This window comes from Colletotrichum lupini, chromosome 5 (assembly GCF_023278565.1).
Source record: "Colletotrichum lupini chromosome 5, complete sequence".
In the NCBI taxonomy this organism is placed as follows: Eukaryota; Fungi; Ascomycota; class Sordariomycetes; order Glomerellales; family Glomerellaceae; genus Colletotrichum; species Colletotrichum lupini.
Genome location: NC_064678.1, coordinates 3,645,063 through 3,669,105, shown reverse-complemented (window position 1 = coordinate 3,669,105; position 24,043 = coordinate 3,645,063). Strand labels below are relative to the sequence as shown.

Genomic DNA, 24,043 nt, shown 5'->3' with positions numbered 1-24,043 from the left:
GGATCGTTAGAATATAAATTAATAATATATTAGGCCTATTTAATATTAACTTTATAAAAAAAGAGGATAAGGAGCTCTAAAAAGCGGGCTTCGTAGCGAAGCTAAAAGAGGTTTTTATAATAAATACCCCCTTAGTATTTAATAGCGGGATTTTTATAATTAAAAAGAAAACCGTCGTTTTTTAATAAAAGGGGTAGGGCGAGAAGATTAACCTCGTTAATTTAAATATAATTAATATTAAAAAGTAATATAAAGCTAAGCTTGCGCGAGGGGTATATATTATAAATATTTATTAGCCCGAAGTAACTTTTAACTACGCTAGGGTAGTATAAGCTATAGATTTAACTAAATAAAACGTCGAAGTACTTAATAAGTAGCTTAAATAGTAATAAATAAATCTCGATCGTAGTCTCGTTTACTACCTAATTAACTTTACGATTAATAAGCTCTACGTTTTTATTAATAAGTTATTTATAAATAATAACGACCTTATTTCGTAGTTAGGGTATATTATTATCCTAGCTAACGAGAGTATAAGCGAGAGCGAATTTACTATATACGGTAATATAATCTACTACTTATTAACTAAAAATAAATAAATAACGAGAAATATACTAACGTTAGAGGTCTATAGTATAGTTAACGGTATTAACCTTTCCTATACGATTTTAATAATACTAAAGAAGATTACTAATCGAATTAGCTTTTTACTTATTTTAATAGTTATTTATACCGATTCTTATTTACTATACGAATACTTTATTAAATTAGGAACGACAAAAGAAAAGAGGCTTATAATTAATATTATAGCCCTTAGGTAATTATATAAAAAGCGCGAAATACTCGAGATCCGTTAGATTAATAATAAAAATAACCTTATAAACGCTTTTATAAAAATAATACTAAATAAGGGATTAAAATAATTTATAAGTAGTAAAAAAGTTATTATACGAATAGAGGGATAAGTTATATAAAAAGAGTAAAAAAAAGGGGGAAAAGGAGACGACTTAGTAAACGGGCCTAAGGTCGAATTATACTTCTAACTATAGTAATTAAATCGATAAAAACAAGAAAAAGTTAATATCGGATTAGAAGTCTAATTTAACTGCGGTATATAGCTAACTACACAGGGGCTAATTAGGGGCCCTATTTATAATTATTATAGCTAGCCTAACCTATAGTTAGAACCTCTTTCTTATATTTATATAAATATTTATATAGTTTAATTAATCTCTTCGTTAACTACGGTTCGAACTAACTACCCTATAATAGGGATACTAATAATATTAGATAGAAGCCTAGGTCTTTAGTCGATTAAATATAGAGATTATCTAGTACTTATTTAGGGTACGAAGTGCGCTAGCCGCACGGGGGGAAAATAATATCATTTAATTACAAAAGGTTTAATCAGTACCCTCGCATTAGTTCATAGTTTATGCTCGCTCTCGAATCGAGAGAATAGCCTTGAAAACGTACTATACCCGCAGTCATATTCTCAACGTTTTCATGCGGGTTAATACGGTACTTCTCGAATCTTCTAAAAAAACACCTTCGCACGCCCACGCCTCTATATCTCTAATAAGTTAAAAAAGGAATTACATTAATATAGGCATAAATATCACACTGCAACATCTAGTACTTTCTGCCAAGTACCTTCATTATATTTTAGTTATTAGTACTAATATTATTATTCTTAGCAGCCGGATGCCTCACAGTACATCCTCGACAAAAGTTAGACAATAGTATTAATGAATAAGACGATCAAAAACAGAGATTAACTAACGAGGACTAGTTCTAGAAATCGTAGGAAATTGGGTTTTAGTAATCGATACTTGCGATATTATCATTGCTCTATATAACTTTATTTTCCCCAGGTTGTCCCATCTTCAAATCTAAAGCTTTCATAATAAAGGCACCAGATACATGGCTTAAGCTATAGAACATGGAAATCGGAGGTGGATCAAAACACGAGGGCATGTGTTTATTATAGTCGTGTTAATTTTCGCTTTCTAATAATTACGAGCTAACGGCCAGTGCTGATTGTAGTGCGAAGATTCATCACATGTAATGTTCCAAAAGGTCCAAACAAGACGGAGGAAGAAGACCAGGAGGAGCATGCTAAGACGAATCGGAAAGTTCACTTATAATAGAATAATATATGTTATAGCACAGATTCGAAAAGTGTCGCTATAATAAAATAGCTTAAGGTTAGTTTAGGAATCTAATTATAAGATTTTCTACTAATATTCTAATTTAGAGTCTAGGTAAAAAAATACCTATCGGATTAAAAGTCCAATTCGACCGTAATATATAGCTAACTATATAGGGGCTAATTAGGGGCCCTATTTATAATTATTATAACTAGCCTAAACTATAGTTAGAACCTCCTTTTTATACTTATTATATAAATATTTATATAATTTAATTAATCTTTTTATTAACTTATAGTTCAAACTAACTACCCTATAATAAGGATATTAATACTAATTAATAATCAAATTCTGTTATTAATTTAATAAAGTATTTCGCTATATAAAAAAATTACTTTTTAATACCGTATAAAATAAGAGATTTATATTAATTAGCTTTATAAAAGTAAATAAAAAAGAAAATAATTCTTAAATATTATATAAAATTAAATAATTATAGCCCGTTATTATTTATAAGAAGTTAATATTTACTATATTAAACTATATTAATTAATAAAACTACTTAAATAACTAGTCTTTTACTATCGCCCCGAATAGCTTTTTTACTAAATAACTTTTCTATAACTAGCCCGTAATTAAAAGTTAATTAGTTAAATTAATAAAAGAAAATACTTACGTAATAACTACTTACTTAATTAATTAATATAATAAATAAGCTTAATAATATAATATAAAAAAGCACTACGTAATTAAAAAAAAAGATCTCTAAATATAAACATTTTTACTTGGTAATAAAAATAACCTTATAAAAATTATAAAACTAAGAAATTTATAGTATATAAAAAAGTTTATTATTACGAAGATTTTATAAATACGACCTTAAGCCCGTAATTTAAATAATTTCTTTATAGCTCCTTTAATTACCCCCCGGGTATTACTTAGGAATATAATATAAAAAACGGTTTAATAAAAGAAAAGATTTAAAAATCTTAATAATATCGAGTTAAAAATATTATAAATTTTAAAAATTAACTTAAAAAAAAGTAGCTACTTTAAAATAGTCTTATAACCTCTTATTAAAATTATAATTAGCTTAAAAAAAGGCTAAAAAAATAAAGATTTAAAAAAAAAAGAAATCCTCTAGAGGACCGCTAAAAGGCTTCTTTTTATACTAACTCCTAGCGTAAAATTACTAATTTTAAAAAATTAACTAAGTAATAAAAGGGATCGCTAATAAATAATAATTACCTAACTATAATTAAGCTATAAAAGAAACTACTTAAAAAATATAAAATAGGGTACTAAAAAACTAAAAAAAAGAAAGATCTTTAAAATATCTACCCCTACTTAATATAAATAACTAAATATCTTTAATAAGTCCTTAAAACTTACGATTTTATAAAAAAGAGGGCTTAACTTTATTAACCGTACTTAATAGCCTATATAGCTCCTTTATAAAATACTTAGTATCTATATTTAACTATTCTTATAAAATACTACTTTCAAAAGAATAAATTAAAAAAAGAAACTATTTAGAGATTATAAAAAATATAAAGCTTAAAAAGCTAGAAATATATAAAATGATAAAAATCAGTAATTAATAAAAATCCCAAAACTAATTACTACGTCTTTTTATAGTAATATAAACGTCTATTACTATTATTAAAAAAAAGAACTATTAAAACTTACTTTTTGATACTAAATAAAAAAGAAAATCCTAATAAGTACGATAATTAGTAATCTAAAAAAGTAATTATAATCGCTAAAAATAATGAAAACGAGAATAATAATAAAATAATAAAAAGAAATAAAAATCTCCTAAACCCTAATAAATTCGTTAAGTAATAAAAGCACGGATTTATTATAGCTAATATATAAATTAAATATATTTTTATTAAAATTATATATATTTATAAGTATTAATATGGGTATAAATTAGAGCATAACCTTTAATAAGTTAGGGTAAACAAAAAGAAAAAAGAACCCGATCCTGAATAAAATCCTAATCCTTTATAAATAAATAAATATTAACCTAGACTATTAAGAGACGTAAATATATAAAATCGTAGATTAGTTTAATAGTAAGTAAATTAACGCGGTATTAATCTATTTAACTAAGGTCTATAAGAAAAAGGGGCTATAGGGGCAACCCCTATTCTATAAAATCGCAAACGACCTTAGTTATTAACTAAATAAATAGTTCGTAAACGTAAGCCTAAGAATTATAAAAATAGTTAATAAATTCTTTTATAAATAAGGGGTATTACTAATATAATTATAATTATAAGAACTATAAAAATATTAATAATAATAATTATAAAAAAGGAATTCGTATTATAAAACTAAATATAGGTTAATAAAGCGTATAATCGCTTTAATAAATTTAGAAAAAAGAAATAACCTAGATTTCCTTTTTATAATTACTAATAATAATCTATTGTAATAAAAAATATATAAAAGTAAAATATAATACTAGAAATATAATAATTAATAATTCTACTTATTTCGATTTATAGCTTATTATTATTATTAATATAAAATTTAGTACTAATCGGCTAATAAAAAAATAACCTAAAGTTATTAATAATATATAATAACGTAAGGATTATATATAAATACTAAAAATATAATAATAAATATAAAGTAATTTATAAACTTTAAAAAGATCTTTGTAAAAAGAATTATACTAAAAACGTATAGGGTATAAAGGACTCTCGTAGTACGGTACTTTAAAAAAACTACTAATACTTATAAAAATAATATAAAATGCCTCTTTTAATTAGCTTAATACGGTCTTAATTAATAAAGCTATAACTAAAAAAAAGAGGATAATATTAATTAGATTAAAAAAGTAGACTTTTTAATTATCTTATATTATTACGTTTAAAAGTAAATTATTGAAAAGGCTTTAGTTCGATCTTAAAAAATATATATATAATTAAAATAAAAATCTGCGCTACTAAGCTCTTATTTCTAATCGGGGCCCTTTTTTTTATATTTTATTTTAATTAGCTCTTTTATAAATCCTCAAACTTAATTAGCTTTTTAAAAAGGATTATTAGGACTAATCGCCCTACCCTATTCTAATCGTCCCCTAATTTCTTTTTCTCTTAATCTTTTATGAAAAGAAATTATTTTAAATTAGTCTTAATTATTATATATAGTTAATTATATTAAGCCCTCTACTTACTCTTCTTCTTTATAACTATCTTTTTTACCTCCTTTACTTTATAATAGCTCTATTCTATCTAAGTTTTCTTATTTGTTTAACCCTTAAAAACCTCGGGGTACTAATTAAAAAAGGGAAGTATATCCCTTATACTAAGCTAATTAAAAAAGTTAAATTTACGAGAGGTTAGGATTACTTAGGGAAAACTAGTTCGTTTAGGTATTAAGCTTAGGTAATAATCGGTATACGTTTTATATTAGTAATTTATATTAAAATTAACGAACTAAGAGCTCTTAGTATTTATTATAATCTTAGGGTTAGTTTTATTAAAAATAGGGAATTAATATAAAGGCATTATAAATTAATATACGGGCGTCGCTCTTATATAAGCGTCGCTATTCTATTTTTTAATTAGTCCAAAAAAATAGTACTTCTTTATAAAAGTAATAAGGGTAATTATATTAATATAGCTATTCTTACTATCCTTTTTAACCTAAGCTCTAATTTAAGATTTTTAAAAATAAAAATACTATTATAACTTACGTACTTATTTAGAACCTCTATATTACTTATTTAAAATTTATAAATTTTAAATTAGTAAGTAATATAAGCTTTTATAAATTTTAAATAGGTAAGGCTTTTTTTTATTATATACTTAAAATATATAAAAAGTAAATTATAATAATATTTACTTAACTACCTCTTTTAATATAATTATAATAATTTATTATTATTATAAACTATTTTTATTAGCTCTATTTTTTTTAAATATTAAGCTATATTAACTATTTATTTATATAATTCCCTATTATCCTCCCCTTATTAAAAATACTAAATTAGCTCCTTATTTATTATTAAGATAAGCTCGATATTTAGCTTTAACTTAGCTAACTTATTTTTTTTATAAGCCTAGCTAATATTAACTTATTTTTATTTTTAAATAATATAAGCTTAACTAATTAACTAGCTTTTTTTAAATAAAGCTAGTTATAATAAAATAGGCTATACTATGTTCTTTAGCTTATTATAAAAAAATATAATAATCTTAAGGTCTAGGATCTAGTAATATAAATTTAAAAAAAAAACGTTTTTTAAAAACGCTACTAAGGGTATACTTCTTACTTATTAAAAATAACTAAATTTAATATTTTAAAATAGATTTTATAATAATATAAAATACCTAGCTTAATTAAAATAGTATAGTCTAAACTATAAAATCCGAGGGGGTTTAGGAATAGCTTTTTATTAAATAATATTATTCTTTTTATAAACCGGCCTTATATCCTAATTAAAGTAAAATACTTTAAAAAAAGTATTATTTAAAGTTTACTTAGGTACTCAAAACGAGTATTTATATACTCCTAGCTTATAAATACCTCGTCTTTTATATAAACTTAATAAAAACGTAGCTCCTAATTACTAATTATATCTTATATAATGTTAATAAGCTAATATAAATAACTAAGATTATTTAAAAAATAACCTTTAATATTATTATTACTTAACTTAATACTAAAAATAATACGAGTACTAAAGTTCTAGTATTTTTAAATAAAATAACGGGCTTATTATGTTTTTAAAAATAAGTATATTATATAAAAATACTAGAGAATTAGGTATTAATTATTAAACTCTTTATAAAGCTTAGTCTAGGCTTTTTTAAAAGTATACTTAGTTTTAATAAAAATAATAAGCTTTTATATCGTAAAGACCTTATAATATATATAAGGGGGGGGCTTATTAATAAGTATATTAATATAGGCCTTATTTTTATTACTTAGCGTAATTATTATTTATATTAATAACTAATATTTCTTATTATTAAACTTATTATTATTATTACTATAACTACGGTCCTTAACCTACTTTTACTTAGTTTTAAATATAATATTAAAATTAATATAATAAATATAAAATTATTACTAAACGTCCGGGAACTACTTATTTAGTATAGCCTTTATTTACTTATTATAATTTATAATAATAATAGTAGGGTAACGGACTAAATATTAATCTATAAGTTAATAAATACTTATTAAAAAAAACTAAAAACCCTCTAATTTCTTATTATTAATAAGGCTAAACGCGGTATTATAAATAAATTTCTAGTACGTATAGCTTTAACGAGGTAATGCGGGATATTCTTATAAAGAATATAGAAAGTAAATATTTATATAGAAGCAAGAATATATAAATATAGGGGAAATAAGCGTATATAAAAGAGGTTTTTATAATAAAGAGAGTAATATAGTTAAATTACTATATAAGAAGTTACTTACTTAACGAAAGGTCTAAGTAGGTAAATATACGCCTATCTATAAGCATAAAAACCTCCTACTAAAATATTCTATTACTTATTAATTATAATATAATTAATAAGCGTATACGTAAGTGAATGCGTAATCGTAGTACGTAATTCCGCCTTAAGTAAATTCTAAATTATTTAGTTACTTTCTAGTACTTTCTATTGCTTACGTAAGCTTATATAAGCAGTATTGCTTACATAATTAATACCTATAATAATCTAGGGCGAGGATATCCTGCCAGCAGCTCCCGCTATTCTGCACCCAAGTGTGGCTGCGGCCGCCACACGACCGCCGGTCTCGGGCACACACGTAAGCTGGGCTCTGCGTAGTCGGCATTCGAATAGGCTGGGCCAATCAGAGGCCGGCAATTGACTTGAATTATTTTGGTAAAAAGTACGGCAATCGACGCGTTAGCCCAAGTCGACGTATTGGCCCAAGTCGACGAATTGGCCCAAGTCGACGATTCCGTCGAATTGGCCTAATTGGCCTAATTGCCCAGCTGCCCAGCTGCCCAGCTGCCCAATTGACTCGCTCGAAAGGCTGGAACGAGGTCGAGGATTTGCGACGCTTATTCGGGTGGGTTAACTCTGCGAGGCGTTGCTGCTTTTGATCGCGACTGCCGTCTCGTGGGCAGCCTCGTTAAGTGCTGCTCTGGCCTCGGACAGGGTAGCGCTGGCCGTAAAGTGGGCAGTCGTACTCCACGTAGTCGTATTAGTAGACGAAGGGATCGTCAACTTCGCGATTATTCTCTTCTTACGGCATATTAACGTTAGGAATAGCTTCAATTAGCAGCAGCGGCAGCGGCAGCGACGGCGAGGTCGACGAAGTGGTGGTTGTAGGTAGGTAGGTAGGTAGGTAGGTGGGTGGGTATGGGCAGCTGGGCTCCGTGGTCGGAGGCAGGGCCTGCCGCAGCCACACTTGGGTGCAGAATAGCGGGAGCTGCTGGCAGGATATCCTCGCCCATAATCTATAGAAATCGTAGATTAATATGGTATATAGTTTGCTTACGTAATATTGATAATAAGGCGAATAATAAGGTAAACAAAGTTATCTTTGTAACAAAATTTAAAATAAGTTTACTTAGTAATTTAAAAAAGAGAGAGCTTAAAATAATTAGTATTATAAGTATTATTAAAGCTAATTACTTTAAAAAATCGCTTTTATATTTAGAAATAATAAAAAAAGGTTTAGATAAGGTTAATAAGGTAATTTAGCTTATTATTTACTTATTTTATTATATATAGGATATCTCGCTTATTAAATAGCTTAATTAATACTATAATTAGTAAGTATTTAGCTAGTTTTTCTTAGTTTATACGAGCCTTAGTATTATAAATATTTTACTAAATAAATAAGGATTTTAAAAACTATTCTTAAATAATAATATATACATCCCGAGCTCGAATCCTAACTCGTTAGTTTATAGTTTTAATAATATCCTTAACTACTTTAATAAGCTTATAATACAAAGGGTATATAAAGGCTTTAAAACTAGGATTATAATTATATTATTTATATTAAAGGTTTAGATAATAATATAATAACTACTTATTTTCTTCTTAAGCCTCGGTAATAATTTACTATTTATAATCGTATTTTTAAAACTTATATTATTAAATACTAGCGCTTTTTATAAGCCTAAGCTTACTAAACTAATTATATTAAAAAGTATATTAAATAATTCGGCCTCGAGCTTTATACTTATTCCGTTTTATAATACTAAATTTATTAGCTTTTATAAAGTTATTAACTTAGTTAAAGAGAGTATTATAAGTTTATTTTAAATTACTAAGAATTAATAAGTTTAGGATTTAAGTTATAAAAAAAAAAGAGGATTAGTTATTTAAAATATAATAGAAAGTTATAATTTAAAAAAATACTTTATTTTAAATAAAGGATAGTTATAAGGGTAAATAAGGTAATAAGTTAACTTAGGGACCTTATATTTATTATTATTAATAAATATATTCTTATTATTAAAATAGTACTATTATTAGTTATTAATTAATTTTAATAACATATTTAATAAGCTAAAGAGTATTACTAAACTACTTTATTATAGGATAAGAAAGTTATTAAGATTATTTATTAACAAAAGAGGAGTTATATTTTAAAAAAAGTCGTAAAAAAGTAGTCCGCTAGATTTTTATTATTTCTTTGAAAAAAATAGTAAGTAAATTATAATATAAACTTTATATTAAAATAATTATTTATAAGAGGTTATGTATTTTATAATATATTAATTAAGAGCTTAATAATAAGGTCGCGCTACCTTTTAAAATTACTAACTTTATAAAATTAGTTAATACTAAAGTAGCTATTTTTTTAAAAAAAGAAATAATAATAGTTAGTTAGATAATAATAAGAAGCCGTAATTAATTAATAATCGTTCTTATAAAAAGGGAAGTCTCTTAATAAGGGTATTATTTTAAAATTAGTTTTAAAAAACGTCTCTAACTCTAATTATAAAAGCTATTATAAATAAATATTATAAATTAAACTTCGAGGCTTAATAATATAACTTAAGTATAAAGGGAGTAAAGGAATAAAGGCTTAGGATATTTTATAAGTATTTAATAAAATTTAACTATATTAATAATTTCTTTTAAACTAACTAAAAAATAGAATAGCGACGCTTATATAAAAACAATGCCCATATATTAATTTGCGACGCCCGTATATTAAGTCCTAATTTTAATAATATTAAAAAGAATTACCGATCGATTTAACTTTTTATCGATTTTAATAATTATTTATATTAATTCTTACTCGCTATATAAATACCTTATTAAATTAAGAATAATAAAGAAAAGAGGCTTATAATTAATATTATAACCCTTAAATAATTATATAAAAAGCACGAGATATTTAAAATCCGTTAGATTAATAATAATAATAACTTTATTAATACTTTTATAAAAATAGTACTTAATAAGGGGTTAAAATAATTTGTAAGTAATAAAAGAATTAATACATAAATAAAAAAATAAGTTACATAAAAAATAGAGAAAAAGGGAAAAAGGAGATAATTTAATAAATAAAACTAAAGTTAAATTATATTTTTAATTATAATAAATAAATTAATAAAAAAGAAGTTAATATCGAATTAAAAATCTAATTCGATTATAATATATAGCTAATTATATAGGGGCTAATTAAGGGCCTTATTTACGATTATTATAGCCAGCTTAAACTATAATTAGAACCTCTTTTTTATACTTATTATATAAATATTTATATAGTTTAATTAATCTCTTCGTTAACTTATAGTTCGAACTAATTATTTTAAAATAGGAATACTAATAATACTAAGCTGTGACCTAGTCTACCGGTTACTATATGGGAAGTCTTAATAACTAAGGTTACCGTATATTTAATTTCATCCCTGCTAGATTCGCATACTATAAAGCTTTATTAAACTCTTGACTTTGACTACCTCGAACCTATATCATACATATTTATAAGAGGGATGATTTTAGATAAACTTAACTCGTCGCGAGCCATGTCACAGGCGCTGCAACCCAATGATTCAGTATCATCATTCCCCTGTTGCTCCCACTCGGCACATGGAGGTTGACTGGAGAAGTTGGGGCAATCTGGGGAAGTTTTGGCATACGGCATACCGGCATACCGGCAATCAGGACATGGCACATGCAGGGCTTTATAGACTCGCGAAACCGAGAAGATAAACAGGGATAACGCTCTATTATCTTGATCAACATCGAAGTATGGCCAGATGGAAGAAGTCTACAGTGTATTCGAGCACCGATCTACCACGTGCTGTTTGTTAACTAGCATGGCACAACCTTGGAATCGAGAGTTCTATCCTGCAGCCTGTGCCAAGGTGGAATCGCATGATGTTAACTTTTGGAACTACCCCAAAGCAGTCAACAGATTGTCCTACGCCCTGGGAATGCCAACAATTTGTTCGCAGTTTTTGTCGCTGAAATACCTAATGCAGGAGCTGCTCATCGCCACCGCCGAGTGAGAGAACCATCCAATTGATATTGGCAGACAATTCTGTTGCCCTAACTATGGACTGTGGAGCTATTACTCCAAGTATATGTAGGGAGCCGCAAACAATACTGCACCGTATTACTTAAGCCTGTTTCCGCTCCAGAAAAAATTCTGTCGGGGTGACTGTCTAAGCACATTTCTGACTGGCATATATGTGACTCGGGTGGTTTTCATTGTTTGGGGGGGGGGGGGGGGGGGTTGTGAGTATCTACATCGGGGAAGACCCCAGAGACCACTGAAGTTGGTGAAGTTTACTTCCACATGCTCGGACCTAGCCAGCCTGGATCGAGGTGACAGGCCCTTGCTAGGATAGCGTTCAATACAAGAAGTTTCAATCTTCCCTTTTCTTGGACTGAATTGTTCCCCAGGTTCAAATAAAAGTCCAAGCTGCTACCTACCTTACTCATACAAGTATTCCTTGTGTTCACCTTAGCCAACAACATCGGAGCCCCGGACTAGCTTCGATGATAACGAAATAGACAGCCGGCAGAGCAGCTGGCTCGCACATCGGACACATCATGGAGATCAACCCGACTCTCTTGGAAATATGGACTTTGTATGCTGTTGCGACTTTGATGATTGCGACGAGGGTATTTTGCCGCACGAAGCAAGTGGGCGTGTCTGGATTTCGACCTGACGATGACATCATCTTCTTCACATGGGTATACCCTATCTTGCTGTCACTGGGATGGATCCGATTTCGACTTACATCATGGCAGTCTCTCTACACTTCTGTATGCGTGATGGCAACGCTCTTCGCGCTGATTGCCCAAGGCAAACACACCTCGCTCCTGACCCCGGAACAGCGCGCGACATTGCCAGAATCAGAATTGTATGTGCGAAGGAAACCTTTTGTTCTCAACAAAGTCTGACTAAAAGCAGCTATCAGTGGGAATACGGCTCGAAGAATTTCGTCGCAGGCATGATTATCTATGCGACAGTAGTGTGGTCATTGAAGTTCAACAGTACGTGGCATGCTGTTTTCGAGGCCTCTTTCATGCTCAAACCTGCATTCATGCCACAACATATCTAATACATGATAGTGTTGTTTTTCTATCGAAGGCTGGTTGCGGGACAGTGGGTAGACAAGTTTATATTCCCTGTCATGGGTCTAGTTGGTGCCACGGCGGTTGCGATGGGTCTGATCATTGCCCTGACATGCCTCCCTCTCTCTCTCATGTGGCAAATTCGCCCAGATCCAGGAGGTACGTAAGCTTGAGTGGGATCCGAGTAGGAAGCATTAGCTTACAAGATCTGAAAAGAGAATTGTGTGCCACAAAACAAAATTTACTTCTACAGCATCTTCGTGATGAACGTCACCACAGATCTTTGCATAATTGCCATTCCTATACCCGTAAGTATCCCTCGGTCAAACCTGCAAACGGTCAGTTAATCATCAGTTAGGTGATAAGTCTCGTTAGAGCCTCGATTTGGCGCAGGATTGGAGTATATTTTCTTTTCAGCTTGGGAGTTTTCATCATGGTCGCTGCGACAATCCGTGTGGTTCTCATTTTTCACGTAAGACATACCATTCCCTCTTGGATTCCGAGATGTTGCTAATTATGCATCAAGCCTACAGGTGGCTTTGGCCCAGGGGCAATGTGGTCAATTCGTGAGGACTTCATTGCCATTTTCGTTGGGCAGGCCCCCATGGTGGTGCCTCTTTTCAAACGGAGAGTATGGGCTCAATTCTACCACAAGTACAAGTTCACACCGAAATCAAGTCAGGGCTCGGATGGTATAGAGTTGAGTGATGGGATTTCCAGCAACCACAACGACAAGAAGAAACCGAAAGATCCTGTCGGATTGGAAGTCCAATTCGACCGCGGCATACAGCCGACTGCGCAGGGGCCAATTAGGGGCCCTATTTACGATTATCGTAGCCAGCCCAACCTACGGTTAGAACCTCCTTTTTACACCTACTACGCAGATATTTATATAGTTCAATTGATCTCTTCGTTAACTACGGTTCGAACTAACTACCCTATAATAGGGATACCAACAATCCATACAGTCTTACACAGCTAGGATTTACTCATGTTACAAATGCGACCCTTGGAACACGAAATGAAGCAACCTCAGTTGCCAAGAATAGCTCAGAAAGTTCAGCGGTTGCGGTGGAGGAAGTTTACATGTTAGGTCCCATCAGAGACTTCGGGCCAGACTTAGGAGCCATAGAATTTGTCTCGAGAGAAGATCGGCACAGTCTCGAGATTACTGCTATGTCTGTTGGTATCCCTATTATAGGGTAGTTAGTTCGAACCGTAGTTAACGAAGAGATTAATTGAACTATATGAATATCTGCGTAGGTATAAAAAGGAGGTTCTAACTATAGGTTAGGCTAGCTACGATAATTATAAATAGGGCCCCTAATTAGCCCCTGCGCAGTTGGCTATATACCGCGGTCGAATTAGACTTCTAATCTAATACTAACTTTCTCTTTTTTTTATCGATTTAACTACTACAGTTAGAGGTATAATTCGACCTCGGGCCCGTTTACTAAGTCGTCTCCTTTTCCCCCTTTTCTCTATTCTTTTTATATAACCTATCCCTCTATTCGTATAGTAACTTTTCTACTACCCACGAATTGCTCTAATCCCTTGTTTAGTACTACTTTTATAAAAGCGTTTACGAGGTTATCTTTATTATTAATCTAACAGATCTCGAGTATCTCGCGCTTTTCGTATAATTACCTAAGGGCTATAATATCGATTATAAGCCTCTTTTCCTTCGTCGTTCCTAATTTAACGAGGCATTCGTATAGCGAGTAGGAATCGGTATAGATAACCGTTAGAATGGGTAGAAGGCTAATTCGATCGGTAATCTTTTTTAGTATTATTAAAATTACGTAGGAGAGGTTAACGCCGTTAACTATACCGTAGACCTCCGACGCTAGTATACTTCTCGTTACCCGCTTACTTTTAGTTAACGAGTAGTGGATTATATTACTATATATAGTAAATTCGCTCTCGCCCATACTCTCGTTAGCTAGGATAATAATATACCCCAATTACGAAGTAAGGTCGTTATTATTTATAAATAACCTATTAATAAAGACGTAGAGCTTACTAGTTATAAGGTCGATCGGGTAGTAAACGAGACCTCGATCGAGATTTGTTTACTACTACTTAAGCCGCTTATTAAGTACCTCGACGTCTCGTTTAGTTAGATTTATAACCTACGCTACTCTAGCGTAGTTAAAAGTTACCTCGGGCTAATAAATATTCGTAATATATACCCCTTGCGCAAGCTTAGCCTTATACCGCTTCTTAATATTAGTTACGTTTAGGTCGACGAGGTTAATCTTCTCGCCCTACCCCTTTTATTAAAAAACGACGGTTTCCTTTTTAATTATAAAAATCCCGCCGTTAAATACTAAGGGGGTGTTTATTATAAGGACCTCTTTTAGCTTCGCTACGAAGCCCGCTTTCTAAAGCTCCTTATCCTCCTTTTTTATAAAGTTAATATCGGATAGGCTTAATATATCGTTAGTTTATATTCTAATAATCCTAAATTAGTCGCCTTCGTGCTCCGCGACTAGTAAGCACGGGTCGTACGTAGAGGTAACTATTAATAGTTAATTAATATAAAAATCGTAATAAGTAGCTCATTAATAGGTACCCGATTCTGCGAGCCTATATAGTGGCTTAAGCACTTTAATAATCGTGCCTTCTAGGTACTTACTAGCTATTTCCTTCGGTAGATAGGCTAGGATTTTCTTTATGAGCCCTGTGGCCGATTGGGTATATGCCTAGGTAATATTACGGCTCTAAATCTCGTATCCCTTCTTCCGCAGTAATACTATTAGTGCTATTATTAATTATTAGTTATAGCGCTATATAGTAGGCGATTATATAAGTAGCGTCGCCTTTTCGACGTTGCCGTACCCCTAAATTACGTATCTAGACTTCTTATACGGTTAGGGTGTTCCTTTTCTTTTAATTTTACGAACTATTCGCGATTTAAATATGCGGAGGTTTGTATGCTTTTCTAGATTATAAAGGATAAATCGATAGACCCCTCGATTGCGTAGAGTATCTATTTTAATAAGATCTAATTTTTTATACGGCTTTTTAGTAGTTATAATTACGCCTTCCTTACGTAGTTTAACTACTAGCTCGAAATCGGCTTTCTCTTTTACTATATAAAAGGTATTAATTACCTCGTCGCTAGTAATAAATTACTACGTTAGTGCTTACTATCGTAGTCTCCTATGACGTATTAGTGCCCTTTTAGTAATTTCCTCTTCCTCGTCGTTTATTAGTATTACTACGACGATTTCGTTAAGGATAATTTCCTATACCTCTGCCGCGGGTTATATAGCTTCCCCTAGCTCTTCTTTTTCTTATAAGCTAGAAATTACCTCGATAGGATCTATATAATATAGTCTAACTACCGTAATTAATACCTCGAGTAGCTAGTCGCGATCTCTCGCGACTACGTAAGAACGCTTATTAACGGAAATTAATTTATATAGCCTAGCCTATTATTAAGTAATTTCGCGCTATACTCGTATATCCGAATTTAGGGGCATATTTAAATTAACCCCTATATTAGGCCTATTGCGCGTAGTAATTACTTTATTAACTTACTTTTTTATACTTACCTCGCGCAGTGCCCGTATTACTTTTTTAACTACTTAAGCTCGCTAGCTTACGTTTAATAATAGTAGCGAGGCTAAGGTCGTTCTTAAATATGCTCTAAATACTAAAAGCGTCGGTATAAGCCCATTAGGCCCTATAGTATCGTTATAGTATTTAAGTACCGTCTAGAGGCATTTATCGTCGTCAGAATCGGGATTTTCCTCTTTAATAATTTTAAACGCTCTTTTTAACTACTAGTACGCCCTTTTTACTTTTTTAATACTATAGTACGCTTTAATAGGCACGACTTTTAACTATATACCGTAGGCCGTCGCATTTTTTTTAAATTTTACTAACTTAAAACTAGTACTAGCGTCGGTTCTAATGTTACGGCAGTGGGCACTAGGGCCCTGTGGGCCCTATAGTTCAGCCTCAGGCTGCGAGGCTGAGCTCCTAGTAGTTACGTAACGAGCTAGACTATAGGGCCTAAAGGGCCAGCCTACTAGCTTCTACCTACTATTCTGTTTTTTCCCTCTTTACGTTAAGTCTTTAATTAATTAGGTTAATATAGCAGCGTTCCGACCTACCTCGAGATCCCTTTCGTAATACTACTTAACGTTATTTAATTAACTATTCTCTAGAAACGGAACGATAATATTTTAATTAATTAACTACCTACTATCCTAACTAGCTACCCCTACTAAGAAAGCGCACGAGAGAGCCGAGCGATAGCCGACCGAATTAATTACGCATAAGTAGCGTAATTAATACCCCTTAAGCATATACCCCCTCTACTAAACGCGATAGTTAGAGGATATAATTAGGGAGGCTAGGTCTCCCTTCGTACTAACGGCTTTTAATAAAGTCGCCGCCTCTACGAGTCTTAATAGAGCGTTATAGGCCCTAACGAAGGCGCTAAGCTCTTAGTTATTAACCCTAAGGTCGCGCTATCCGACTAGCTAGTAGAGCACTTCCTACCCTCTACTACCTAAGCCGATCGCCTAGCGTACTTTAGTAATATAGCTAACTAGCTTACCTCGCTTATTTATATCTATAACAATACCCTCTTTAAAAAAAATACTAAGCAGTGTATCGACCTCGACCTTATCTAAGAGCTATATTTTAAAAATAATAAAAAGACCTTGCTTAAGTAGATCGAATAGTAGCTAAAGATACGCATTACTTAGTACTAATTAGAGCAGGTCCTAGCCTCTACTATCGGCTAGCTAAGTAATAGTACTAAGCGCCTATATATAATAACCCGTAAGAACCTCGACCTTACGCGTACTATTACTATAGAGCTCCGTATTATAAAAAAAGCCCTTACCCGAGCCTATACTAATAATGCGGCTATAGCCGAAAGACTAGAGTAATTAGAAAACGGCTCCTAGGCTAGCTCTATTTAGAATACCGCTACCCTTAGCGCGCTAAAGTAATAGTTAGCGCGCTTAGAGACGTAGGGTAGCCGTAAGACTACCCTAGCCTCATCCTATCCCGTTACCCACGGCTCCTAAAAAATACCTAACGTGCCTATTTTTATAAATAATAATACTAGCCTTAAGTTCGATTACTAGCTCTAGTATATTACGAAGCGCTTAAAGAATACTAACTATAGTACGGATAGGTACCGCCTAGAGTATATTATTAATAAAATTAGAAGCAGTGCTACGGAGTTTATATACCTAATACTAACCTCTAACGAGATTACTACGGCCGAGTAGCTACTCTACGAGCTTAAGTCGGCTTATACTAGCCCGACTGCTATAGACGATACTAGTCGTAAGCTAGACGTACTTATAATTACGCTTAAAGACGTTTACTAAAAGCGCTCTATATTCGCTAAGCTCGCGCGTATTAATAAGCTTTTAGAACCTTAGTAAAAGCGCCGTTTCTACGACAAGCTACCTATATATCTTCGTAACTAGGCTATATCGAAATACCTAAATAATACGGCTACTTTTTAAAAATATACTAAGTACGTTGCTTAGCTAGTTAACGTAATATAGCCCCCTTCTATAGAGGACCGCCCGGTTAAAGCTTCTAGCTAGGCCCGCTAGACCTCGGGTAAAAATAATAAAAGTAGCGGAAATAATAGAGGTACTAGAGGTACTAAATAGGACCGAGGTCGCACCTCTACCCGCGAGACGATCCCCAAAGCCCTATATTAGAAGCTTAAGGATAGTAGCGCTTACTTCGTTTATAGTAATACCGGATATATCTTTAAAAACTACCCTAAAAAGCCAAAGACTACTATAGCCGCTATTAACGCTACCGTGGGCCCTGCTAAGATAGAGTCGGGTTTAGAAAACTAGAACCCTTAGTAAAAGTAAACTCCTAGCTAGGGGATACGTATAAAAAGGACGGAAAATTAGCGATTAATTCAATAAACCTATAGGATCTCGTAAGGGGCTAGCCCCTTAAAATAGAGCTTATACTAGTATTTAATAGATATAGAATTTGCCTAAGAGCCTTACTTAATACGGGAGCTAATAAGTACGGATTTATAAATAACTACGTAACCCCTCTACTATAGTAGTTCTGTGCGGCCCTATCCCGTAAATTATAATACTTAATCCCTACCGCTAGGTTTAATAGAGAGCGATTAGATAATACTAGCGTAGTATAGACCGCTAACCTATATATTAATTAACAGGTCTTTTTAAAAACACCCCTCTTTTAGCTTAATACGGGCCGCTACGACCTAATCCTAGGGTAGAAGTAGTTCGAGTACTACGGGGTAAACCCTAATATTCGCTGCCGACGGCTAATATAGCCTAAGGACCTACTGCTATAAGAGACGCCCTCTACTATCGTTAGGGATATCGAGGACCTATATGCCCTAGAAATTATCGACGTATAATACTAAATTAACGCCGACCGCTAGTAGGACCTATTTAAAATAGATATAACCTACTATAACCGAAAGCTCTAGTAGTAGCGGGCAAAGGGCATACTAATTAGGGTATTACTACGCCTATTAAAGATAATAGCTCGCTAGATATAGCGGTTAAACGAGGCTAAAAATACGAAGAAAATAGAGCGCGCCCTTAACGGTACTAGCATCGCCCTAGTAGAGAGGGCTAGGTAGTAGAAACTATACTTAGTAGTAGTATAAATAGATATTACTTTTATTAGCGCTCTCGTTTTTAAAAAGAACCTTAGGTAGAACGACGTCAAGGTAGGCTCTATATTACTCTATAAGCTCGACTATATTATAGAGGATAAGAAGGAGGAGGTAGACCTCTTATTTAATAACGACTAGGTTACTCGTAACCTTATAGCGACGAACCTACCGGAGTATTTACGGCCCTAGACCGACGTCTTTAGTAAGGCGGCTAGCGACATACTAGTGCCTTATAGGCCGTATAACTATAAGATTAAGTTACTAAATAGCAGTAGGGAGAAGCTAACCTACTACCCTTTATATAAGCAGTTAGTACCTAAGCTAGAGGCCACAAGAGCCTATTTACTAAAGCACTTATAGAAGGGATTTATCGAGCTAGGTAATACTCCTTTCGCGTCGCCGACGCTATTTATAAAAAAGTATAATAGTAGTCTACGCTTTTGCGTTAACTTTTATAAGCTTAATAAGGTTACGAAAAAAGACCGCTACTTACTACTACTTATTAACAAGACCCTCGCGCGGCTAGGTAGGGCGAAAGTATTTACTAAACTAGATATTAAGCAGGCCTTTTACCATATCCGCCTCGACCTAGCCTCCGAAGATTTAACGACGTTCAGAACCCGCTACGGGGCGTATAAGTATAAGGTAGTACCCTTCGGGCTCTATAACGGGCCTACTACGTACTAGCGATATATAAATAAAATACTAATAAAGTACCTAGATAACTTCTATACGGCGTATATAAACGATATCCTAATTTTCTTTAACGACCCCCTCTAGTACTAGGAGCACGTTACTAAAGTACTAGACCGCTTATAGAAAGTAAGCTTATAGGCGGATATTAAGAAGTACGAATTTAGCGTTACTTCTATAAAATACCTAGGCTTCGTGGTTTTTATAAAAAGTATATAGCTTAATAAGGAGAAAGTCTTTATAGTTAGAGACTAGAAGCTACTTATATTACTTAAGGGCATCTAGTCCTTTCTCGGGTTCTATAACTTTTATAAGAGGTTTATAAGGGATTACGGCTACTTAGCTAGGCCCCTTACGAGGCTAACGGGTAAGGGAGTTCTTTTTAACTTTAGCGCCGACTACGAGACGGCCTTTAAGGCTATAAAGCTAGCGCTAACGTCGGTACTAATCCTTTACTATTTTAGGCTAGAATTACTAACGTAACTAGAAACCGACGCTTCTAACTTAGTATGCGCTAGAGCGCTATTATAATAATAAGAGGATAACGGGTTATAGTACCTAGTAGCTTTCTATTTAAAAACGATGAGCGGCGCAGAGCTTAATTACGCTATTTATAATAAGGAAATATTAATAATAGTACTATACTTAGAAGAATAGCGCGCGGAGCTTATAAGCTATGAGTATAAGTTCGACGTTATTATAGACTATTAGCTATTACTATTCTTTATAACTAAGCGCCTACTTAACTTATAATAAGCTTAGTAAGCTAGTACGCTAGCGGACTTTAACTTTTAGATCTATTACTACCTAGAGAAGGAGAACGTACTAGCTAACGCCCTATCGTAGAAGATAGAGGATATCCGTACTTAGTAAGTACTAAAAGAGGCTAATAGGACCTAAGTCCTCTTATTGCTAGGACTACTATCCCCCGATATTATAATAGAGCTGCGGGCGCTATTAGGTACCGTAGTTAGTTAACTATAACTTATAGTCGGCTCGCTCTTACTAAAAAACGAGCTCTAGGAGTACTTATTAATAAAGAAGATTCTAAAGCTTAATAGAGACCCTATTATAATATCCCTCGTGCTAATACGAGCGCTAGCGGCTAAAGGGCGCGAGCGCTAGTCTATTTAAAACGACGGATTACTAATAATAAATAAGAAGCTCGTAGTGCCCGAGGAAGAGAACTTTTGTACTATAGTTATCCGCGAGGTTTACGAGCAAAAGCTCCTCGCCTACCTAGGACGTAATAAGGTCGTAAAGATAATTAAGTAGCGATACTACTAGCCGGGCCTAATAGTAGATGCTTATTAATACGTACGGAACTACTATACTTACTACTAATTATAAAAGCCGCGCGATAAGCCCCCGGGGGAGCTAAGGCTACTTCTAGTACCTAACTACCCGTAGTAGCATATTTCTACCGACTTTATAACTATCCTTACTAATTAGAAAGGATTCGATAATATTTAGGTAGTAGTAGACTGCCTAGGTAAGAGGGCGATGTCCGTTCCTTATTATAAAACTACTATAGTAAAAGATATAAGCCGAATGTTCTATAAACGGGTACTACCTATCTTCGGCCTACTAAAAACTATTATATCGGACCGAGGCCCCTAATTTATCTCCGACTTCTAGGGGGAGCTCTATAAGATTTGCGAGGTTAAGCTATAACTATCGACGGCCGACTACCCCTAGATAGACGGCTAAATAGAGGTACTAAACTAGTATATCTTATAGCGGTTAAGATTACTAGTTAACCGATACTAAGATAACTAGAGTAATATACTACCCGCGGTCGACTTTACCTATACTACCTAGCTTAGCGAGATAATAGGGCTATTATTATACGAAATAGAATTCGGTTATTAGTTATAACTCTTTTTTAACTAGTCTAAACGAACCTGCTAATTCGGCTCTATAAAGGAAAAGCTAAACCGTACTAACGCGTAGTATATAGCCTAAGGGATATACGAGGCCTAAGAGACCGCTAGGGGTAATATAAAAGTCGCTTAGGTATAGTATAAGAGGTATACTAACCGCTACTGGCGCCCGGACGACCTAAAGCTAAAAGACTAGGTCTTCGTTAATACCTCGTACTAAAAGTCCGCTAACGTAAATAAACTATAGTAGCCGTAGGCCGGGCTATAGCCTATCGTTAGTACTAGATAGGGGGGTATATAAATTATAAAACTACTAGCGGGTAGCCGGGCACACCCGGTCTTCTATCTAAATAAGCTAAAAAAGGCCGCTAACGACCTATTACTTAGGTAGAACTAAGACCCGCCGCTACTAATTATTAATAACGATAGCGAACCGGAGTACGAGGTCTTAGAGGTCGTTAAATTATGCTTATATAAGGGAAAACTATAGTACTAGGCGGATTAAAAAGGGTACGATACGGATCCGACTTAGTACGACGTAAAGAGCTTCTAGTATGCGCCGGCGGCGCTCTAGGCGTTCTATTACTAATACCTAATTACTAAGGGCCCGCTACGGAACCTAAATATATAAATAAAAGCCGCCGCGGCTAGCAATTCGCTACCGCTAAGGGACGACGATAATATAATAGTAATAATTATAACTATAGATTTAGTAGATTAAGGGGTAATTTAGAGGTTTATTTTTCAGCGCTGCGGATAGCGCCCTCTAGTATAGAGGGGGGGGTAATGTCACGGTAGTAGGTACTAGGGCCCTGTGGGCCCTATAGTTCAGCCTTAGGCTACGAGGCTAAGCTCCTAGTAGTTACGTAACGAGCTAGACTACAGGGCCCAAAGGGCTAGCCTACTAGCTTCTGCCCACTGTTCTGTTTTTTCCCTCTTCACGTTAAGTCTTTAGTCAATTAGGTTAATATAGCAGCGTTCCGACCTACCTCGAGATCCCTTTCGTAACACTAATACCGTCTAGCGGTCCCTAGTATATATTAATCTAGCTTTTTTATAGAGCTACCCATACTATTTTTACTTATAGATCCCGCAGGAATTGCCCTATTTGGAATAATATAGCCTCGTCGATTATATATAGGACCGGTCGACTATTTAAATAGAAGATATCGACGACGATTTCCTAATTAAAGTTAAGCTTATTACGTAATTTAAATTTAAATCTGCGTGGGCTCTGCGCATTTATTTAGTATTAGTAGTATACTTTTATTAACTACTCTAGCGCCCCTATTTCGATATTATTATTACTCGAATACTTTAGGAGGTTATATAGCCTCGCGACCGATAGGTAGCTAAATCTCTAGTATAATTATCTAAGCTTACTTTTTATTAAGTAATTAATTAACTTCGTGTCGTTAATAAGCTTTATAAACGCGTACCCCTATCGTCGTTTAACTATTTCGAAGTATTTACGGCTAGAAATTCTATTCCTCGTATTATCGAATATAATACCTAGTCGATCTATATCTTTTAAATATAAGAGAAATGGGGTATTAACGGGTAGGATATAAAAAGTTATCGTTCCGAAGTACGTCTCTACTTCTACCGTACCTAGGGTAACGATTTCCTTACCTAGGCTAAAACTAATCCTCATAATACCCGCTATCGACGTATTAAGCATTACTAGTGCGATTTTCTATAGCGCTTAGAATTGCCCTTTTCTTCTTATTAACTATTACGATGCCCTAGTATTTAGGATAATCCTATAGAAATTATCTAGGCCGTACTTTTTATTCGCGTAGAATATTTATACGAGCTTAGTATTCGAGTAATCTAAGTAGTATAAAAAGGACCCTTCTAGCTACCCCTAGAATTACTTAGCACCCTATCTCTTTTCTTTAGATATTAAGAGAGTAGAATTCTGCGCTATTAGATTCGTCCTTTTACCTACCTCCATATCCGTTATCTAAGGGACCTTCCCTTACTATTTATAAATAAAAGCCTACTTATTAAGGGCTTTTACTACTTTTTATTCGTTTAGCCTTATATATCCTCCCGAGGCTAACGGGGCGAAGAAAGAGTAGTTAATATTATTAACTTCGTCGTAATCTAATTCGT

At 33.1% G+C, this 24,043-nt stretch overlaps 2 protein-coding genes across 2 annotated transcripts; both read left to right on the top strand.

The window, feature by feature from the left end:
• Positions 1 to 1,942: 1,942 nt before the first annotated feature.
• Positions 1,943 to 11,613, top strand: CLUP02_10476 (uncharacterized protein; the record flags this gene model as incomplete). The annotated part of the gene is made up of 4 exons (XM_049289452.1): positions 1,943 to 1,977; positions 2,054 to 2,135; positions 11,159 to 11,197; positions 11,353 to 11,613. 4 exons carry the CDS (start codon positions 1,943 to 1,945, stop codon positions 11,611 to 11,613), a joined length of 417 nt encoding a protein of 138 aa, XP_049146597.1.
• Positions 11,614 to 12,160: 547 nt separating this feature from the next.
• On the top strand, positions 12,161 to 22,499 carry CLUP02_10475 (uncharacterized protein; the record flags this gene model as incomplete). Its single annotated transcript, XM_049289451.1, has 9 exons — positions 12,161 to 12,304; positions 12,362 to 12,474; positions 12,525 to 12,607; positions 12,686 to 12,847; positions 12,905 to 12,996; positions 13,047 to 13,160; positions 13,215 to 13,442; positions 13,667 to 13,870; positions 22,479 to 22,499. 9 exons carry the CDS (start codon positions 12,161 to 12,163, stop codon positions 22,497 to 22,499), a joined length of 1,161 nt encoding a protein of 386 aa, XP_049146596.1.
• Between the last annotated feature and the right edge of the window lie 1,544 nt (positions 22,500 to 24,043).